The sequence below is a fragment of the Callithrix jacchus genome, chromosome 17 (genome assembly GCF_049354715.1).
Source record: "Callithrix jacchus isolate 240 chromosome 17, calJac240_pri, whole genome shotgun sequence".
Lineage (NCBI taxonomy): Eukaryota > Metazoa > Chordata > Mammalia > Primates > Cebidae > Callithrix > Callithrix jacchus.
In genome coordinates, this window is record NC_133518.1 from 78,285,040 (window position 1) to 78,303,313 (window position 18,274).

The window sequence follows — 18,274 nt, forward strand, 5'->3', positions numbered from 1 at the left end:
ATATACCACAATTTATTTATCCATTCACCAGCTGATGGCCATTTGAGTTGTTTCCAGTTTTTGGCTTACAAATAAAACTCTTATGAAACTTTGTGTGCAAGTCTTTGTAATGTAAGGACATAAGTTTTCATTTCTCTTGGGTAAATAACAAGAATGAAATGGCTAGATAATAAGGCAGGTATATGTTTAAGTTTTAAAGAATCTGCTGAGTTTTTTCAGAGACTGTGCCATTGCACCTTTCCATCAGTGTTGTATGAGTTCCACTTCTGATTACATCTTTGCCTGCACTTGATGTTGTCTCTACTTTTAGCTGTTCTAATAAGTGTGTAATACTGTTTCATTGTGGTTTTAATTTGCATTTCTCTAGTGACTAATGATGTTGAGCATCTTTTCAAATATTTAATTGATTTCCATATATCTTCTTTGGTGAAGTAGCTTTTCAAATCCTTTGCCTATTTTTAAAAATTGGTTTCTTTCCTTATGAGTGAATTTTGAGAGTCCTTTATATCTTTTGGAAACAAGTCTTTTATCAAATATTTTCAGTATTTTCTCCCAGTCCGTGGCTTGTCTTTTCATTCTCTTAAAAGTATCTTCTGAAAAGCAGAAGATTTAACTTTTAAGTCCAATTTATCAGCTTTTTTTCCACTGGCTAATACTGTTTAGAATTTGTGGTATGTATGTATGTATGTTTATGTGCACCCACATATGTATGTTCGTTCATGGTAAACGTTCATTTTAGTAGGTTTAGTGAAGGGGCAGTATGTAAAATGTATGTCCGTGTCATGCCATTGTTTCTGGAAATCTAATTGTTTAAAACAATTGCTGTGCATAAACTTTACAGTGAAAATACTATAGATTTCAAAAAATGAACAGTTTCTGTGACAGGTAAGATCTTGGTGCTAGGTACCCCACAGTAGCCCCAGTGATTCTCATATCCTGGCATTCAAGCCATTGTTTATCTCATCCCACATTGAATTGTGACTAATTTCTGAGGAGAAAGCATGGAGGAAATGATGGTGCATGACTTCCAAAACTAGGTCATAAAAGCTTTGGCTTGGGAGAAAGCTACATGCCCTGCTGTGAAAACACTCGCCTGAGAAGGAACCGAGGCACCACACCCAGCGACAATGCGCCAGGCATGTGAGTAAACCACCTTGGAGGTGGATCTTCTGAACTCAGTGAAGCTTCAGATGACTTCAGCCGCACATGACACCTGACTGAGCAGAGACCTCAGCCAGTCCCACCCAGCCAAGCCGCTCTCGAATTCTGTGTCCACAGAAACTGTGAAAGATAAAAATGTTTATTATTTTTGGCCACAAAGTACTAGAGTGGTTTATTATGCAGCAGTAGATACATAATAAAGTCTCCGTGGCAGGGCTTGTGTTGCAGCTGGTGGATAAATCTAATTCTGGCAGAAGGAATAAGTAAAATCTGTCTCCAGGCTGGGCCAGGACACACATCTGAGTATAGGGCAGGAAAGGACTCTAAGGCCAAATGTTAATAGCTCTTGCCCTCAACTTCAAAAATGGTCTAGTAAAACAAAACAGCTATTTCCCTGAAGCGCGCCACATTCTGGAGTCCCAGCAGTACCTATTTTGTGTTCAAAAGCAAATAGGAAAACAAAACAATACGATCTCACCAGCACTTCTTTTTTTTTTTTCTTTTTGAGATGGAGTTTCGCTCTTGTTACCCAGGCTGGAGTGCAATGGCGCGATCTCGGCTCACCGCAACCTTCGCCTCCTGGGTTCAGGCAATTCTCCTGCCTCAGCCTCCTGAGTAGCTGGGATTACAGGCACGCGCCACCGTGCCCAGCTAATTTTTTGTATTTTTAGTAGAGACGGGGTTTCACCATGTTGACCAGGATGGTCTCGATCTTTTGACCTCGTGATCCACCCGCCTCGGCCTCCCAAAGTGCTGGGATTACTGGTGTGAGCCACCGCGCCCGGCCCAAGTGGAAGTTGGCTGTTTTGGAGATGCCGGGGAATGAACAGCACTTCTTATGTGCCAGGCACAACTGTAAATGATTTGCCTATCAGTTAACTCATTTAATGAATGAAACCTGGACAGCCTTTTGAGGTCGGTACCACCATCATACCCATTTAACAGACAAGGAAACGGGGGCGAAGAAACTTGCAGCTAGGTTTCTGGACCTAGCAGTCCATACACATTAGGCCTTCTGAGTGATGGGCCCGACTTTTCCCACGCTCACTCTTCCCACTGCAGCGCAGCCACAGAATCCAGACAGCTCTGGCGCACGTGGAAGGAGCAGTGGTCCTTTCATTACCTGGAAGAACACCCAGAGTGGCAAATGCCGGATAACCATGAAAAATACCCGGGATCGTAACCATTCTGTGGCCTGAGCTGGCCGGACGTCATGCCCCAAAGGAGCTACCAGGTGTGGGCGCTGCAGGACCCGTGCCTGGGACCGCCCGCTCTGCCCCGTGCTGTCTCAGGGAGGAGGGACGCTGGCAGTGGCGGCCGCGGTAGGGAATCACAGAGACCGGCAACTTCCCAGGTTCCTAGAGAGGACGGGTATGGAAAACGCACTTCCGGCGGAGGGCCCCAGGCTCCCCCCGGTGCCGGCGGCGGGTGGCATTCCCACGCTCTCTCTGCGCCTGCACCGCGGGGGGTTCGCGGTCCGAGCGGAAGAGGCTCGCGGGCCGGGTAGCCGATTGCTTTCTTTGGGGCAGGTTCTGCCAGGTTTTCCAACCCCTGTGCTTTTGGGGTGAGGGGGTGGCGGAACGGAGAGGGGCCCAAGTCGCACAGAGCGCATTTGCCGGGTGCGAGGCAGCCTCAATCTCACCGGCGCTTATTTTCTCTTCATTGTCACTTCTCCGACCCCCGAGGCAGTGTGTGGAGCTGGGACGCCAGCCATGCTCCAGACCGCTTGGCGCCAGGTGAGTGAGCCTCCTCTCCCTCCCTCCCACCCCTTTGATGTCAAGAGAGAGCAGGTGTCACCTCTGCATTCAGATCTTGAGTTGTGTAGGCCAGTGGCTTCCATTGTGCATCTGTCACCATGAAAGCGATGGAGAGGCGAGAATGCTCAAATTAAAACTGCAAAACTAGTGTGTGTGTGTGTTGGGGGGGCGGTTGGTTGGGATTTGGCAGTTGAGCCAGCTTAAAAAAAAAACAAAACTTCTGAAATGTGGAAATTTGCATTATTACCTACAGTAAAGACCCTTTCACTCCTATCCGCAGGCTTGGAGAAGTATTTACATCTCCCGTAAAGCAATCCTAGTAACTGTTTTGTAGATTCCGTTGGGTTTTCTACATAGGTCATCTAAGAGTAAAGATAGTTTTACCCCTTTCTTTCCAGTCTGGATGCCTTTTATTTTATTTGTCTTGCCTCACTGCACTGGCTAGAAGCGTCATGCAATTCTAGAACAGAAGTGGTGACACCAAATATCTTTTAAAAATGAAAGCATTCAGTCTTTCACCCTGAAGACTGATGTTCACTGTGGGTTTCGTGTTTTTTTTTTGTACATGCCCATTATCAGGTGGAGGACATTCCCTCTTATTCCTAGTTTGGTGAGAGTTTTTGTAGGAATGGTTGTTGGATTTTGACAAATGCTTTTTCTGTGTCTTTTTAGATAATCATGTGGTTTTTCTCTTAGTTGATTAATGTGGTGAATTATATTTTTCTTTCAAATATCAAACCAACTCTGCGTTGAGATAAAACCAACTTCTTTATGATGTGTTATTCTATTAGTATATCTTGAATTTGATTTGTTAACATTTTATTTAGACTTTCTGCATCTATGTTTATGAGGTATTGATTTGCAGATTTCTTTTCTTGTAATGTCTTTGTTCCATAGAATGATAAATATTCCCTCCTCTTTAATATTTTGGAAGAATTTATATAGAGTTGATTACTTCTATTCCTTAAATGTTTGGTAGAATTCACCAGTGAAGCTATCTAGGCATGGAGTTTTCTTTCTGATAAGATTTGTAAGGACCATTTTGGGTCCTTTGGTAGTGGCTGCTTTGGCTATCTATCTATTTTTATTTACTTATTTATTTTTTGGCACGATTTTCTCTGTGTTGCTCAGGCTGGCTTCAAATTCCTGGGTTCAAGTGATCCTCCCCACTCAGCCTCCCAGGTACCTGGGACTACAGGCATGCATCACTATGCCCAGCTCAAAGGAGTTTTGGTAACTTGTACCTTTCAAGGAACTTACACATTTTATCTAAGTTGTAGAAATTATTCACATAAAGTTGCACGTAATATGTCCTTATCTTTTATTATCTACAGTGATGTCACTTCTTTTATTACTAATATTGGTGTGTTGTGAATTCTCTCTGTTTTTCTGGTCAGTCTGGCTAGAGGTTTATAAATTCTGTTGATTTTTCTTTAAGAAATAGCTTCTGGGCCGGGCGCGGTGGCTCAAGCCTGTAATCCCAGCACTTTGGGAGGCCGAGGCGGGTGGATCACGAGGTCAACAGATCGAGACCATCCTGGTCAACATGGTGAAACCCCGTCTCTACTAAAAATTACAAAAAGTTAGCTGGGCACGGTGGCGCGTGCCTGTAATCCCAGCTACTCAGGAGGCTGAGGCAGGAGAATTGCCTGAACCCAGGGGGCGGAGGTTGCGGTGAGCCGAGATCGCGCCATTGCACTCCAGCCTGGGTAACAAGAGCGAAACTCCGTCTCAAAAAAAAAAAAAAAAAAAAAAAAAAAAAAAAAGAAATAGCTTCTGGTTGCATTACTTTTCTATTAGTTTTCACTTTGATCTTTATTGCTTTTACACTTATTTTGTGTTAAATTTGCTATTCGTTTTTTTTAGCTTTTAGAGGGAAGCTGAAGTCACAGATTTGAGATCTTTCTTCTTTTGTTTTGTAAAATAAGCATTTAATGCTATAAATTTCCTCCCAAGCACCGCATTAGCATTATCAGCATTATCCCACAAATTCTAGTACATGTTGTTTATATTTTCATTCAGTTCAAAATCCTTCGTATATTCCCTTATGGGAGGGTTTTCCTGAGTTTCCGAATATGAGGGGATTTTCCGAATATGAGGGGATTTTCCAGGGCTCTTTCTATTATATCAGATTTAACTGCATTATAGTCAGAAAACATACTTTGTATGACTTAAATCATTTTGATTTTATCGAGCTTTCTTTTATGGCCCAGAATATGGGCTATCTACCTATCTACATTGTCTTATATGAATTTAGCCACCACAGCTTCTTTTTTTTTTGAGACAGTCTTATTCTGTCTCCCAGGCTGAGTGCAGTGGTACAATCACAGCTCACGCCCACTGCAGCCTGGTCCTCCTGGGCTCAAGTGATCCTCCCACCTCAGCCTCCCAAGGACTTGAGACTATGTTACAGACCACCGTGCTTGGCTAACTTACTTTTCCTAGAGACAAGGTCTCACTGTGTTGCCCAGCCTGGTCTCAAACTCCTGAATGCAAACCATTCTCCTGCCTCCACCTCCCAAAGTGCTGGGATTACAGGCATGAGCCACCATGCCTGGCCTTAGAGTTTTCTTTTGATTAATATTGTCGTGGTATATCTTTTCCTATCCTTTTGCTTTTAATGTATCCCTGTCTTTACATTTAATGTGCATTTCTTGAAGGTGACAGATAGTAGGTTCTTATTTTTTTTTTAAGTACAATATGACAATGTTTGGGATGTTAATTTACATTTGAGGCAATTATTGATGCGGCTAGATTTGAGCCTGTCCTCTTTCTACTTGTTTTCCAATGGTCCCGTGTGTTCTTTTTTCCCCTTTGATCCTGTTTTTCCATTTTCTTTCTTTTTTTTTCCTTTTGTTTGAGACGGTTACTCTGTCACCCAGGCTGGAGTGCAATAGCGTGATCTCCGCTCATTGCAATTTCCACTTCCCGGGTTCAAGCAATTCTTATGCCTCAGCCTCCCAAGTAGCTGGGAGTACAGGCACGTACCATGATGCCCGGCAAATTTTTTGTATTTTTAGTAGAGATGGGATATCACCATGTTGGCCAGGCTGGTCTCGAACTCTTGGCCTCAAGTGATCTGCCCACCTTAGGCCTCCCAAAAGTTGTGAGCCACCGGGGCCTGTCTCTTTTTTTTCCATTTTCCATAGGATTAATGATGTGTAAATATCAGACATTGTTCTTTTCAGCCTTTCCAAATGATACTTTCTCTGGCCTTGGTTAGTTTTCTCACACCTATGTGCTGATGTGTATGTGTTGAATACTCTAAAGGAATCTTCCGCAGATAATTGAGATTCCATCTCTATGCAGCCCTTTCCTCTCTGGCATTCTGTCCTATAAACTCAAGCTGCCTTGGTTTCTTTGAACTCTACCAGGAAATCTGCCAGGTTCTGCCTCGGTTCCCTTTTCCTGTGTTGCAGCCTGGAAACTTCTAAAGGTAGTAGCCTAGGGAATTATAGGGCTCACCTCTTTTTTTCCCTGTTTCTCAGAGATTGTTGTTGTTTTTTGCATGATATCTTCAAAATTATTGTTGTATATAAATTGTCTGTTTATTTCGTTTCAGGCAGGAGGGAAAGTTCAGCCCCCCATGATTCCACCTAGATAAGAACTGGAAGTTTTCCCTTAGTACGTTTTTGTTTTTTTTTTTTTTGAGACAGCCCCACTGTCACCCAGGCTGGAGTACAGTAGCGCGATCACGGCTCTCTGCAGCCTCAACCTCCCTAGCCTCAGCTGCTCCTCCCACCTCAGGCTCCTGAGTCCTCAACCTCCCTAGCCTCAGCTGATCATCCCACCTCAGCCTCCTGAGTAGCTGGGAGCACCCTCTGACATGGCTAATTTTTGTATTTTTTTGTAGAGATGGTGTTTCACCATATTGCCCAGGCTGGTCTCAAACTTCTGAGCTGAAGCAATCTGCCCACCTTGGCCTCCCAAGTTTCTGGGATTATAGGGGTGAGCCACCGCACCTGGCCTGATTTTCAAAAAACATTGCCCTTTTACTTTTGCTGTTTAATCTGTTGCCATCTCGGCTTCCCTGTCTTCATGTGTATGTTGTTTTTCCTTCTCTGAAAGCCTGTAGGATCTGTTTGTATTCTCATTTTTCTGAGCCTTCTCAGTTACATGGCTTTGTGTAGACATTTTTCATTCATTGTCCCAAGTACTTGGTTGGGCCTTCTTCTCTATGTTGCTTTTAAGCAGACATAATATTTTACTAAGTTACAAAGAACAGTGCACATTTACAAAACCCTTAGCCCATCCTTGGTTCTGTGGTTTGAATTGGGCCTTCCCTTCTGCCAGAAGTTGAGTTTCATCTTTGTCTACTTTTCTAATCTATTTATCGTTCATTCTTTTTCTGCCTTCTAAAATTCTGTTTATATCTCTAGTTGGCTTTGACCCTTCTCTATCTCTCTTTTTTCTTTCTTTTTTTTTTGAGACAGGGTCTCACTCTGTCTCCAAGGCTGGAGTACAGTGGTGCAATCACAGTTTACTGCAAACTCGACCTCCCCAAGCTCGGGTGATCCTCCCATCTCAGCCTCCCAGGTAGCTGGGACTACAGGCATGCACCACCACATCTGGCAAACTTTTGTATTTTTTGTAGAGACGAGGTTTCACCCTGTTGGCCACGTGGCCAGGCTCTGTTCTCAAGCCATCCACCTGCCTTGGCCTCCCAAAGTGCTAGGGTTACAGGTGTGAGTCACTGTGCCCAGCCTGCTTTGACTCTTCTCTTGGGCTGCTGTTACTGTCACTTTATTGGGGTCAGGGAGAGAGTGGAGATCAGTATGAAAGTGTTATTCACTATGTTTATACAGATGTTCCCTGTGCGTATGCACACAAAACTCACACTGGGGAAAGGAGCCCAGAGGAACAGATGGGCATACAGAGCAGGGCACAGTGGAAGCAAGCAGAGATCAGCAGGTGAAAACAGAGCTGTGTGCTGGGGATGACCACAAAGGGGTGCAGTGACCTTTGGTTCCCCTATTGGTGCCAGCACAGATAGCTGCGGGCAGGCCTCTGGTGGAGTGCTGGGTCACTCTTCTTGACATTACCACTAGACCCCGTAGGTCTCTGCCCCGCTACTTAGCCTGGCCCTCTGACGCAGGGTTTGAGCAGGAACCTGTTGTTTTAGGAACCAGTGACCTTTGAGGATGTGGCTGTGTACTTCACCCAGAATGAATGGACCAGCCTGGACCCTGTGCAGAGGGCCCTGTACAGGGAGGTGATGCTGGAGAATTATGCAAATGTGGCTTCCCTGGGTAAGACTTCTCTTATTTGTGGCCTCTGCCCTTTGAGCATTTTGGCTTCTTTATTCCTTAGAACTTTGTGGGGTATCTTTTTTTGGTGGGGGGACAAGAGTCTTGCTCTGTCACTCAGGCTGGAGTACAGTGGCATGATCTGAACTCATTGCAGCCTCCACCTGCCAGGTTCAAGCAATTCTCCTGCCTCAGTCTCCCAAGTAGCTGGGATTACAGGCAGTACCACCTCACCTGGCTAATTTGTATATTTTTAGTAGAGACAGGGCTTCTCCATGTTGGCCAGGCTGGTCTCAAACTCCTGGCCTCAAGTGATCCTCCTGCCTCACCCTCCCAAAGTGCTGGGATTACAGGCATGAGCCACCGCTCCTGGCCCAATAATTTTGTGGGGTTTCTAATAACTCCCTGTTGCCCTGAAGGCCGAGCTGCACGGAGGTTACTGGGTGGAGAGAGCTCTGTGTTCCCAGGTGGTGAAATCAGCTGTCCCTCCATCCCTGAGAGGGACTGTACCCCAAACATCGGAGGTAAAGGAGCTCTTGGAAGCACAGCAAAGCCCCCTGTCTCTGTCTTCCAAGTTCTCTGAATAAAACTTGAGATTCCCTTATGTAAGCATGGGATTATTCTGGGACTCTGCCCACTCTGTGGGAAATTTCTGTCCTCCAGCAGCATAGATTAAGTTTCTCCCTCCCTCACATCGTCTCCCACTACTTGGCTCAGCAGAGAAAGATAAAGGGGGCTGTGAGAGGAACCTGCTTTCTGATCCCTTGACCTTTTCTTGTTTCTTTCTACCTGAGCAGCATTTCCATTCACCACGCCTGTTCTGGTCTCCCAGCTGGAGCAAGGGGAGCGGCCATGGGGCCTCGATCCCTGGGAACCTGTGGGCAGGGAGGCTCTCAGAGGTGTCTGTCCAGGTGAGCATGAGGACCCACTAGCTGCCTTTTTTGCTTGGCTTGCTTTCTTGTTTTCACACTTCATTGTGCAAGAAGCGTTTCTTCTCTTCGGAGACTGTTTCTGTTGCTGTGAAATCATTGCATGTGGTTCTCTGGGTTCATGGTGGTAGCCTACCTCCGCTGGGGAAGGGCCAGTCTCTTTTAAGCCGGGAATGACTGTAAGATTCCTTTGCCTGGGGCCGGGCGCAGTGGCTCAAGCCTGTAATCCCAGCACTTTGGGAGGCTGAGGTGGGTGGATCAGCTGAGGTCAGGGGTTCGAGACCAGCCTGGCCAACATGGTGAAACCCCGTCTCTACTAAAAATGCAGAATATTAGCACAGACGTGGTCGTACATGCCTGTAATCCTAGCTACTCAGGAGGCTGAGGCAGGAGAATCGCTTGAACCTGGGGGTGGAGTTTGCAGAGAGCTGTGATTGCACCACTGCACTCCGGCCTGAGCGACAGAGCGAGACTCTGCCTTGAAAAAAAAAAAAGAAAGAAAATAAAAAATTAGCTGGGTGTGGTGGTGTGAGCCTGTAGTCCCAGCTACTCGGGATACGGAGGCATGAGAATAGCTTCAACCAAGAGGTGGAGGGTGCAGTGAGCTGTGATTGTGCCACTGCATTCCAGCCTGGGTGACATAGGGAGACTCTATCTCAAAAATAAATAAATAAAAATAACAGCATAGTATGTTTTTAAATCTTTCTTACTCTGCTTCACCCCTTCTCTGCCAGTGAAAATTTTCTGTGCTCTTCTGCAGAGAATGCCCGTTACTGATACACTCCAAGTCTTGATCGAAAGTTGTACCTTTCTGGATTTGACCTCAGTACCCTAGGTCATCTGAGTAAAAATATTTTCTGAACAATTTTTTGTGAACACATGCAGGCTGAAGATTTTATTAGTCTGCAAAAGGTTTCGATAGTTGAGAGAATATTTCTCTTTGGTTTTCCCTTATTATCACGTGAGTTTAGTAGTTCACATCTCAAATTGTTGTACTAAACAAATGTGCAACCTATGGGACCTTTTAGGAAAAATGGCAAGCGTCGGTACCAGGCCCTCTTTGGGACCTACGTTCATGTTTGGAAGAGTTCTTCACGTTTCCAGTGCTCTTTGGTTTAAGGCAAGCCTCCAAGCCTTCCTTTCTCCTTCTGGATGCTGTGGTGGTTGCCATGCCTGCCGTCCTCAGCCACTGCCTAGGAGCCTGCTGCTTTACTAGAGCCGGCTTGATGGTAGAGATGAGCTCCCTTTTCACGATGGTGACGTGGGTGGTGTCCCCTCGCAAGCATCTCTTAAGGAGTCTCAGCCTGTGGACCTGCTGCAGTACTTGAGCTGCTCAGCCGGCCCTTCTCCAATCTCTGCAGCCTGCCTCTCACTCAGGGATTTTCATCTGTTCCTTTTCCATGTTTGCATCTTTATCCACCTCATTCACTTTCCTCTTAGTCTTTCTGCCCTCATGAACAGCCTTTGCAGTTTGCTGGTGTTCACACTGTTTGTGGGAATGCCTCCGGGCCTTGCCGCCTCCTTCACAGAGTCTTCATGCCCTTCGTGAGGCTCTGGTGTGTTGTGATTTAGGCAGCCATCTTGTGAGCATATCAGGAAATATCCATATACTCAGGGCAAGTTAGAACCACTTGATTCTGTTTCCTTTTCAGCACAGATATGTGTGTGTGTGTGTGTGTGTGTGTGTGTGTGTGATCAGGGACTGACACTTGTATTTTCTTTTGGTGATAGGGGATAAGATGAGAACTGAGAAGGGAGGATTAACTCCAAAGGAGCACATGTCCAGAGAAACAGACTCCTTCAGACCGATGGTGGAGGGGCTGCCAGGGACTGTTTCCCAGCACTTTAACTTTGGGAGCAGCCCAGAGCAGCCCCAAGGTCACTGGATAATTAAGACAACGTCAAAGAGGAGACATTTCACAGATACCTCAGCCAGGCACCATGAGGCCTGTGTGGTCAAGAATGGAGAGAAGTCTGAGAAAGTAGGAAAAAATATCAGCATCAGCACACAACTCACTGCGAATAAGACAGTTCCTAGTGGTCAGATAGCTTATGAATGTGGGAAATGTGGCAGATATTTCATTCGAATGGCAGACTTCCACCAACATCAGAAATGTCACACTGGTGAAAGGTCTTTTGAATGCAAAGATTGTGGAAAAGACTTCAGATATAATTCATTACTTATTCGGCATCAGATAATTCACACTGGCAAGAAACCATTTAAATGTAAAGAATGTGGAAAAGGTTTAAGTTCAGACACAGCCTTGATTCAGCACCAGAGAATCCACACTGGAGAAAAGCCCTATGAATGTAAGGAGTGCGGCCGGGCCTTCAGTAGCAGCTCGGTCTTCCTCCAGCACCAGAGGTTCCACACTGGGGAGAAGCTCTATGAATGTCATGAATGTTGGAAAACTTTCAGTTGCAGCTCGAGTTTCACTGTCCATCAGCGAATGCACACTGGGGAGAAACCATTTGAATGTAAAGAGTGTGGAAAACGATTAAGCTCAAACACAGCCTTGACTCAGCATCAGCGAATTCACACTGGGGAGAAGCCCTTTGAATGTAAGGAGTGTGGGAAGGCATTCAATCAGAAAATAACCCTGGTTCAGCACCAGCGAGTTCACACTGGTGAGAAACCTTATGAGTGTAAAGTGTGTGGTAAAAACTTCAGCTGGTGTGGAAGATTCATTCTGCATCAGAAACTACACACTCAGAAGACACCTATTCAAGCATAGGGCTATTCATCGTTAGGCACACTGTGTCTCTCCTTTTTTCTCTTTATTTTCTTTATATTTTTTTGAGACAGAGTCTTGCTCTTTTGGCAGGCTGGAGTGCTGTGGTGCATTCTTGGCTCACTGCAACCTCCGTCTCCCAGGTTCAAGTGATTCCCCTTCCTCACTCTCCTGAGTAAGCTGGGACTACAGGCTTGCACCACCATGCCTGGCTAATTTTTTGTATTTTAGTAGAGATGAGGTTTCACCATGTTGGCCAGGATGTTCTTGATCTCCTGACCTTGTGATCTGCCTACCTTGGCCTCCCAAAGTGCTGGGATTACAGGTATGAGCCACTGCGCCCGGCTGTTTTCTCTTTATTTTCATGCTCTTTATCAGTGTCCCTACTGCCCTTCCTGGGTGGACACTTGGCTTCCATCATGAAATCTTCCTCAAGTTTTTTGAACCTGTTTCCCCAACATGAAGTCTCTTTATGATTAAAGAAGACCAAAAAAACAAAAAACAAAAAAACCCCAAACTTAGAAACATAAAAGGAAATGCAAGTTTCCAGATTTAAAAGATATGCTGGGTGGCCAGCAAGATGGATTCAGGGGAAACTTACATTAAGGAAAGTTGCTGTGAATTATGAAAACACCAAGTTTGAAGAAGAGGATCATGGAGAAAAAAAAATGAGACCCTAAAGAGTTTCTAGAGAAGGAAAACAAAAGATCAGAAATGAAAATGTCATCAGATTTCTCAACAGCAACCTTGAAAGTCAGGTGACAGACAATGTGTATACCTTCAGACTTCTGATGGAAAATATTTTCCCCTGAAATTCTATACTCTGAAGTATAAGTATAGAATAAAGGCCTTTGAGACCCTTTAGATCTGAAACCTTTATCTCTCATGCATCCTTTCTCATATGTGCAACACTACACAAGGAGTAAACCAGTCAATAAAAAGAGATATGTGGATACCCTATTACAGTCCATATATCAGAAGTCTCCTAAATTCAAAAACAGAGGGGTCTGTCCATGTGGAGCCATATGCATCATGGAAGACATTCCTAGTAGTGTGCAGAGTTCCAGAGACCTACCTCAGGTGCAGCGTCCACCCACCCAACTTACTCTTCAGTTTGTCTTCACTAGTCAGTTGTCGTCTGTGCCTTTGCAGAAGTTAGGTTGTATGTACTCTTTGAGTCAGGCGTAAGGCACCGTTTGTCTTAAATTTACTCTTCTCATTGCTCTTTCAAGTGACCTCAAAGCAGGAAGCATTTTCTTACAACTTCATCTAGTTATTTTTTATGATCATGGAAGAACCTATCATTATTGCTGTTATCGTGGAAATGAGAGAATATGTAAATGTATTTGGTTTTGGCCTCCCCTCCAGCTGCCAGCTAACTGTGCACTAGCTTCCTTATCTGTAAAATAGGATGACAGTTAATCTACCTCATAGGTTTGTGTTGGGGATTAAATGCTTTAATACGTGTAGAAGTGCTTCAAACAGTAGCTATATATAATAAAACTTTTACCTATTATTGGCTGGGCGTGGTGGCTCACGCCTGTAATTCCAGCACTTTGGGAGGCTGAGGCAGGTGGATCACGAGGTCAGGAGATCAAGACTATCCTGGCTAATATGGTGAAACCCTGTCTATACTAAAAATACAAAAAGTTAGCTGGGTGTGGTGGTGCGCACCTGTAGTCCCATACTTGGGAGGCTGAGGCTGGAGAATCACTTGAACCCAGGAGGCGGAGGTTGCAGTGAGCTGAGATGGCACCAGTGCACTCTAGCCTGGGTGACGAAGCGAGACTCCATCTCAAAAGAAGAGAGAACAAAGTATTACCTATTATAATCCTATTGATAAGTTTTGGCTTATCAATATACTGGTGAAACAGTTACCACAGTCAAGATAATAAACAGCCACCACCCCAAAACTTTGCTTGTGCCCCTCCATAATTCCTTCCTCTTGGCCCTTCTCAGGCAACCACTGGCTGCTTTCTGTCACATGGATTAATTTCCATTTATTTTTTGGTCTGGTGTCTTTCACTCAGCATAATTACTTTGAGATTCACACATGTTGTTGCATATATATAGTTCATTCCTTTTTATTGCTGAGAAGTATTCCACTGTATGGATATGCCATAATTTGTTTATTCATTGACCTGTTGAGGGCCATTTGGGTTGTTTCTAGTTTTGGGCTATTACAGATAAAGCTGCTATGAACATTTGTGTCCGTGTGTTTGTAAGAATATATGCTTTCATTTGTCTCGATACCAGGAGTGCAGTGGATAGGTCATTCAGTAGATTAGTGTATATTAAACGTTTACACTTTTATTACATTTCTATTTTTTAGAGGTGAGGTGGTTCTTGCTTTCTTGCCCAGACTGGACTCAAACTCCTGGGCTCAGGGTATCCTGGCTCATTCTTCCTGTCCTACTCTAAGTAGCTGGGACTACAGATGTGCACCACGATGCCCTATTTTACTTTTTGAGAATCTTCAAAACTGTTTTACGAAAGAGGTTGTGCCATTGTACATGTCCACTTGCATTGTATGAGAATTGTACTTCCAATACATCAGTGCCTACACTTGATGTCAGTTTTCAATAATTTAGCTATTCTAATTGTTAAATGCTATCCCATTGTGGTTTTAGTTTGCATTTCTCTAATGAATAATGTGCTTATTTGTGTTCCTGTTATCCAGGCTGGAGAGCAGTAGCACCGTCTTGGCTTACTGCAAACCCTGCCTCCCAGGTTCAAGTGATTCTCCCACCTCAGCCTCATGAGTGGCTGGGATTACAGGTGTGCATAATGACAGTGTCTTTTAAAGAACAGAAGACATTAGCAGGCATGAAATCCAATTTATTTTATTTATTTTTAAATAGAGATGGGGTCTCACTATGTTGCACAGGCTGGCTTCGAACTCCTGGGCTCAAGCGAACCTCCTGCCTTGACCTCCCAAAGTGCTGGAATTACAGATGTGAGCTACCGTGCCTAGCCTGTTTTTTTAATGGATCATGGTTTCAGTGTCAACTCTAAGACATTTTGCTTTACCTAAATTTGCAAAGTTTTTTTTTCCCCTGTTTTCCTTTTAGAAGTTTTATAGTTTTTGTTTGTTTATTTTAACAGAGACGCACTCTGTTGCCCAGGCTTGAGTGCAGTGGTGCACTATAGAGCAACTCTGGAGGTTGCTCACTGCAACCTCTACCTCTCAGGTTCAAGTGATTCTCCTGCCTCAGCCTCCTGAGTAGCTGGGATGACAGGCACATGTCACCACACCTGGCTAATTTTCGTATTTTTAGTAGAGATGGGGTTTCACCATGTTGACCAGGCTGGTCTTGAACTCCTGACGTCAAGTGATCCGCCTGCCTTGCTTCCCAAAGTGCTGGGATTACAGGCGTGAGCCACCGTGTCTGGCCAGAAGTTTTATAGTTTTAGGCTTTACATTTAATTCTATCATCTATTAAAAGTTAATTTTTGTCTGAGGCATGGATCTAATTTTTTTTTCTTCATATAAGTATCCTATTGTAGCATCACTTTTTCTTTTTTTAGAGATGGGTCTCACTATGTTGCTGAAGTGCAGTGCTATGCACAGGCATGATTACAGTGTACTGTACCCTTGAATTCCTGGTCGCAAATGATCCTCCTGCCTCAGCCTCCTGAGTAGCTGGGATTACAAGTCTATGCCACTGATGCCTGGCCTGTAACACCATTTTTTGAAAAAGTTATTCCACCAAATTGCCTTTGTACCATTGTTGTGAATCAGATGTCCATATATGTGTGGATCTACTTCTAGATTCTCTTCCATTCCATTGATCTGTATGTCTGTCTTGATGCCATTAAGGCACTGCCTTCATTACTGTAGTGATCTGATAAGGGTTAAAGTCATATAGTGTTAGCTCTCCAACTTTGCTCTTTGTCAGAGTGTTTTGGCCATTAGAGGTCTTTTGCATTTCCATATGAACATCAGAATCCGTTTTTCCATTTCCACAAAACACCTCCCAGAAGGGTTTTTTTTTTTTTTGAGTCTCACTCTGTCGCCAGGTTGGAGTGCAGTGGCGCCATCTCAGCTCACTACAACCTCTGCCTCCTGGATCAAGTGATTCTCCTGCTTCAGCCCCCCAAGTAGCTGGAACTACAGGCGCATGCCACCACACCCAGCTAATTTTTGTATTTTTAGTAGAGACAGGGTTTCACCATTTTGGCCAGGATGGTCTCAAATCTCTTGACCTCATAATCCGCCTACCTTGGCCTCCCAAAGTGCTGGGATTACAGTTGTGAGCCACTGTGCCCAGCAACCTCCTGGGAGTTTGATTGGGCTTCCATGAATATAAAGATTGATTTGTGGACCATTGACAACTGTACAGAGTCTTTTGACCCATGGACACGGTAGATCTCCCCATTTATTTAGATACTTATTAATTTCTCTCAGCAAAGTTTTGTAATTTTTACTCTGCAGATCTTTTACACTTTTCCTCAGATGCATCTAAAAATTTTATATTTTTGATGCCATAAATACTTAACTTGTTACTTGTAGTAATAAATAGTACATGTCCAGTTCTTTGCTGACATATAAAAATATAATTGGTGGTGGGGCACAGTGGCTCACACCTGTAATCCCAGCACTTTGGGAGGCCGAGGCGGCTGGATCACGAGGTCAGGAGTTCTAGAGTAGCCTGACCAACATGGTGAAACCCCATCTCTACTGAAAATACAAAAATTAGACCATAAGGGTGCAAGGCCAGTTGCCTCACTGGGCGCTACATAGACACACCCATCCCTTTCCATACCTGATAACTATGTCATCATTCCAAACGCATTACTCAGCATCTGGCCTCTCCATGCGGGCTCCCCACACCCACCTCTACCTTCTGCAACACTCAGCACCAAACTATGCACTCGACCTCGCCAAAATTTAAAAGAAGCCCCGCCAAAACCTGCCCAATAGCACAGCCTGCTCACCAGAAATCCTGCCTACCTACCAATAGCAGCTCGCCCTGTCCACGTCCTGTTTCTCCACAGCCAATCAAACGCCTTCACTCCCTATAAAACCCCATGCCCGAAAAGAGTCAGGTGTGACTTCTCTGGCCCCTATCCCTGGGACCATGGAACCTTGCCCAGGAGCCGATTAAATTTCTTTATTTCAATAACTGGTCTCAGTTACCTCATTCAAACCCTTGGCTAGCAGCCCACCAAACAACCAGTGGAGGAGGTCCATCGAAACCCTCACAAAATTCTTCAAAAGCCCTGCCCAGGCCCTGTTTCAAATGTGGCCAGGAGGGACACTGGGCACAGTAGTGCCCCTGTTCTCATCCACCTCCTGGACCCTGCTGCAAACAGACTGGACACTGGAAGGTTGACTGCCCATCCCAGGCTGCAGGCTCACCCCCCACACCTCTATGTGGAGGGCAGGCCAGTCCACAGGAAGCAGTCCCTTCGCTTGAACTTCTCGGCCTTCTAGACGACTGATGCAACCCAGACTCGAGGACCCCCATCACCCTTGCCGAGCCCAGGGTAAAGCTGCAAGTAGCAGGTAAGTCCATTTCCTTTTAGTGGATATGGGGGCTACCTATTCTGTACTGCCTTCCTACTCAGGACCTAGCATACCTTCCCAGATTTCAGCATCAAATGTAAGGGTTTGAATGAGGCAACTGAGGCTAGTTATTAAAATAAAGAAATTTAATTGGCTCTTGGGTGAGGTTCTATGGTCCTGGGGAAGGGCTAGAGAAGTCACACTTGACTCTTCTCGGGCGTGGGGTTTTTATAGGGAGTGAAGGCGTTTGATTGGCTGTGGAGAAACAGGACGTGGACAGGGCAAGCTGCTATTGGTAGGTAGGCGGGATTTCTGGTGAGCGGGCTGTGCTATTGGGCAGGTTTTGGCAGGGCTTCTTTTAAATTTTGGCAGGGTTTTCTAATGGTGGGCTAGGTGCTGAGTGCAGAGTTTAGTGTTGAGTGAAGAAGTGGGCGTGTGTCAAGTGCAGATTCTGGTGACATAGTTTTCAGGCATGGAGAGGGATGGGCGTGTCTGAGCTCCCAGCAAGGCAACCGGGCTTACAAAGGATTGTCCAGATACTTATCTGTGGAGATATGAGACATATACATTTTAGCCAGTGTTAACATTTAAATTATTTAAGTCCCAATTACTGAACAGAAAAATAGCTCTAACTATGAATTTTTGTAATTTATTGGAAAAGGCTAAATATAAGACATTTAGGGTGTCCTGCTAAAGTCAACACAAGACAAGATCATTTAATACATGACATGTCCTGTATATAGAGGATGCCTGTAGCCACCGGTGTTCTGGTTGTTAAATCAATTTGTCCTAAAAGGCTCCACACTCATCTAGGTCCTTGGAAGGGAGAGGGCTAAAAGGGCAAGTGGAAACCGTGGTTTCCCTGGGGACTGTTAGAGTTATTGTCTTGTGAGGTTTATTCCCGTGTTTAAAATGAGGAAACTGAGGTCTGCATGAGAAC

At 44.8% G+C, this 18,274-nt stretch overlaps 1 protein-coding gene across 6 annotated transcripts; it reads left to right on the forward strand.

Annotated features, from left to right (window-relative positions):
* Nucleotides 1-2,239: 2,239 nt before the first annotated feature.
* On the forward strand, nucleotides 2,240-14,027 carry ZNF620 (zinc finger protein 620). 6 transcript variants are annotated; one of them, XM_054247096.2, is made up of 5 exons: nucleotides 2,240-2,395; nucleotides 2,851-2,897; nucleotides 8,041-8,167; nucleotides 8,962-9,075; nucleotides 10,825-14,027. In XM_054247096.2, the coding sequence occupies exons 2-5, from the start codon at nucleotides 2,874-2,876 to the stop codon at nucleotides 11,826-11,828; spliced, it is 1,269 nt and encodes a 422-aa protein (XP_054103071.1). In that variant the 5' UTR covers nucleotides 2,240-2,395; nucleotides 2,851-2,873; the 3' UTR covers nucleotides 11,829-14,027. The 6 variants fall into 6 exon arrangements, with proteins under 6 accessions (XP_054103071.1, XP_035133737.1, XP_078210856.1 ...); XM_035277846.3 differs by lacking the exon at nucleotides 2,240-2,395 and adding an exon at nucleotides 2,452-2,532; XM_035277844.3 differs by lacking the exon at nucleotides 2,240-2,395 and adding an exon at nucleotides 2,565-2,664.
* The last annotated feature ends 4,247 nt before the right edge of the window (nucleotides 14,028-18,274 follow it).

What these genes read in the sequence shown, in the direction of transcription:
- ZNF620 (XM_054247096.2), top strand. Translation starts at nt 2,874, where the DNA reads ATGCTCCAGACCGCTTGGCGCCAG. An exon ending in TGCAAATGTGGCTTCCCTGG is followed by an intron (nt 8,168 to 8,961) that starts GTAAGACTTCTC and finishes CTACCTGAGCAG; the next exon opens with CATTTCCATTCACCACGCCT. An exon ending in TCTCAGAGGTGTCTGTCCAG is followed by an intron (nt 9,076 to 10,824) that starts GTGAGCATGAGG and finishes TTTTGGTGATAG; the next exon opens with GGGATAAGATGAGAACTGAG.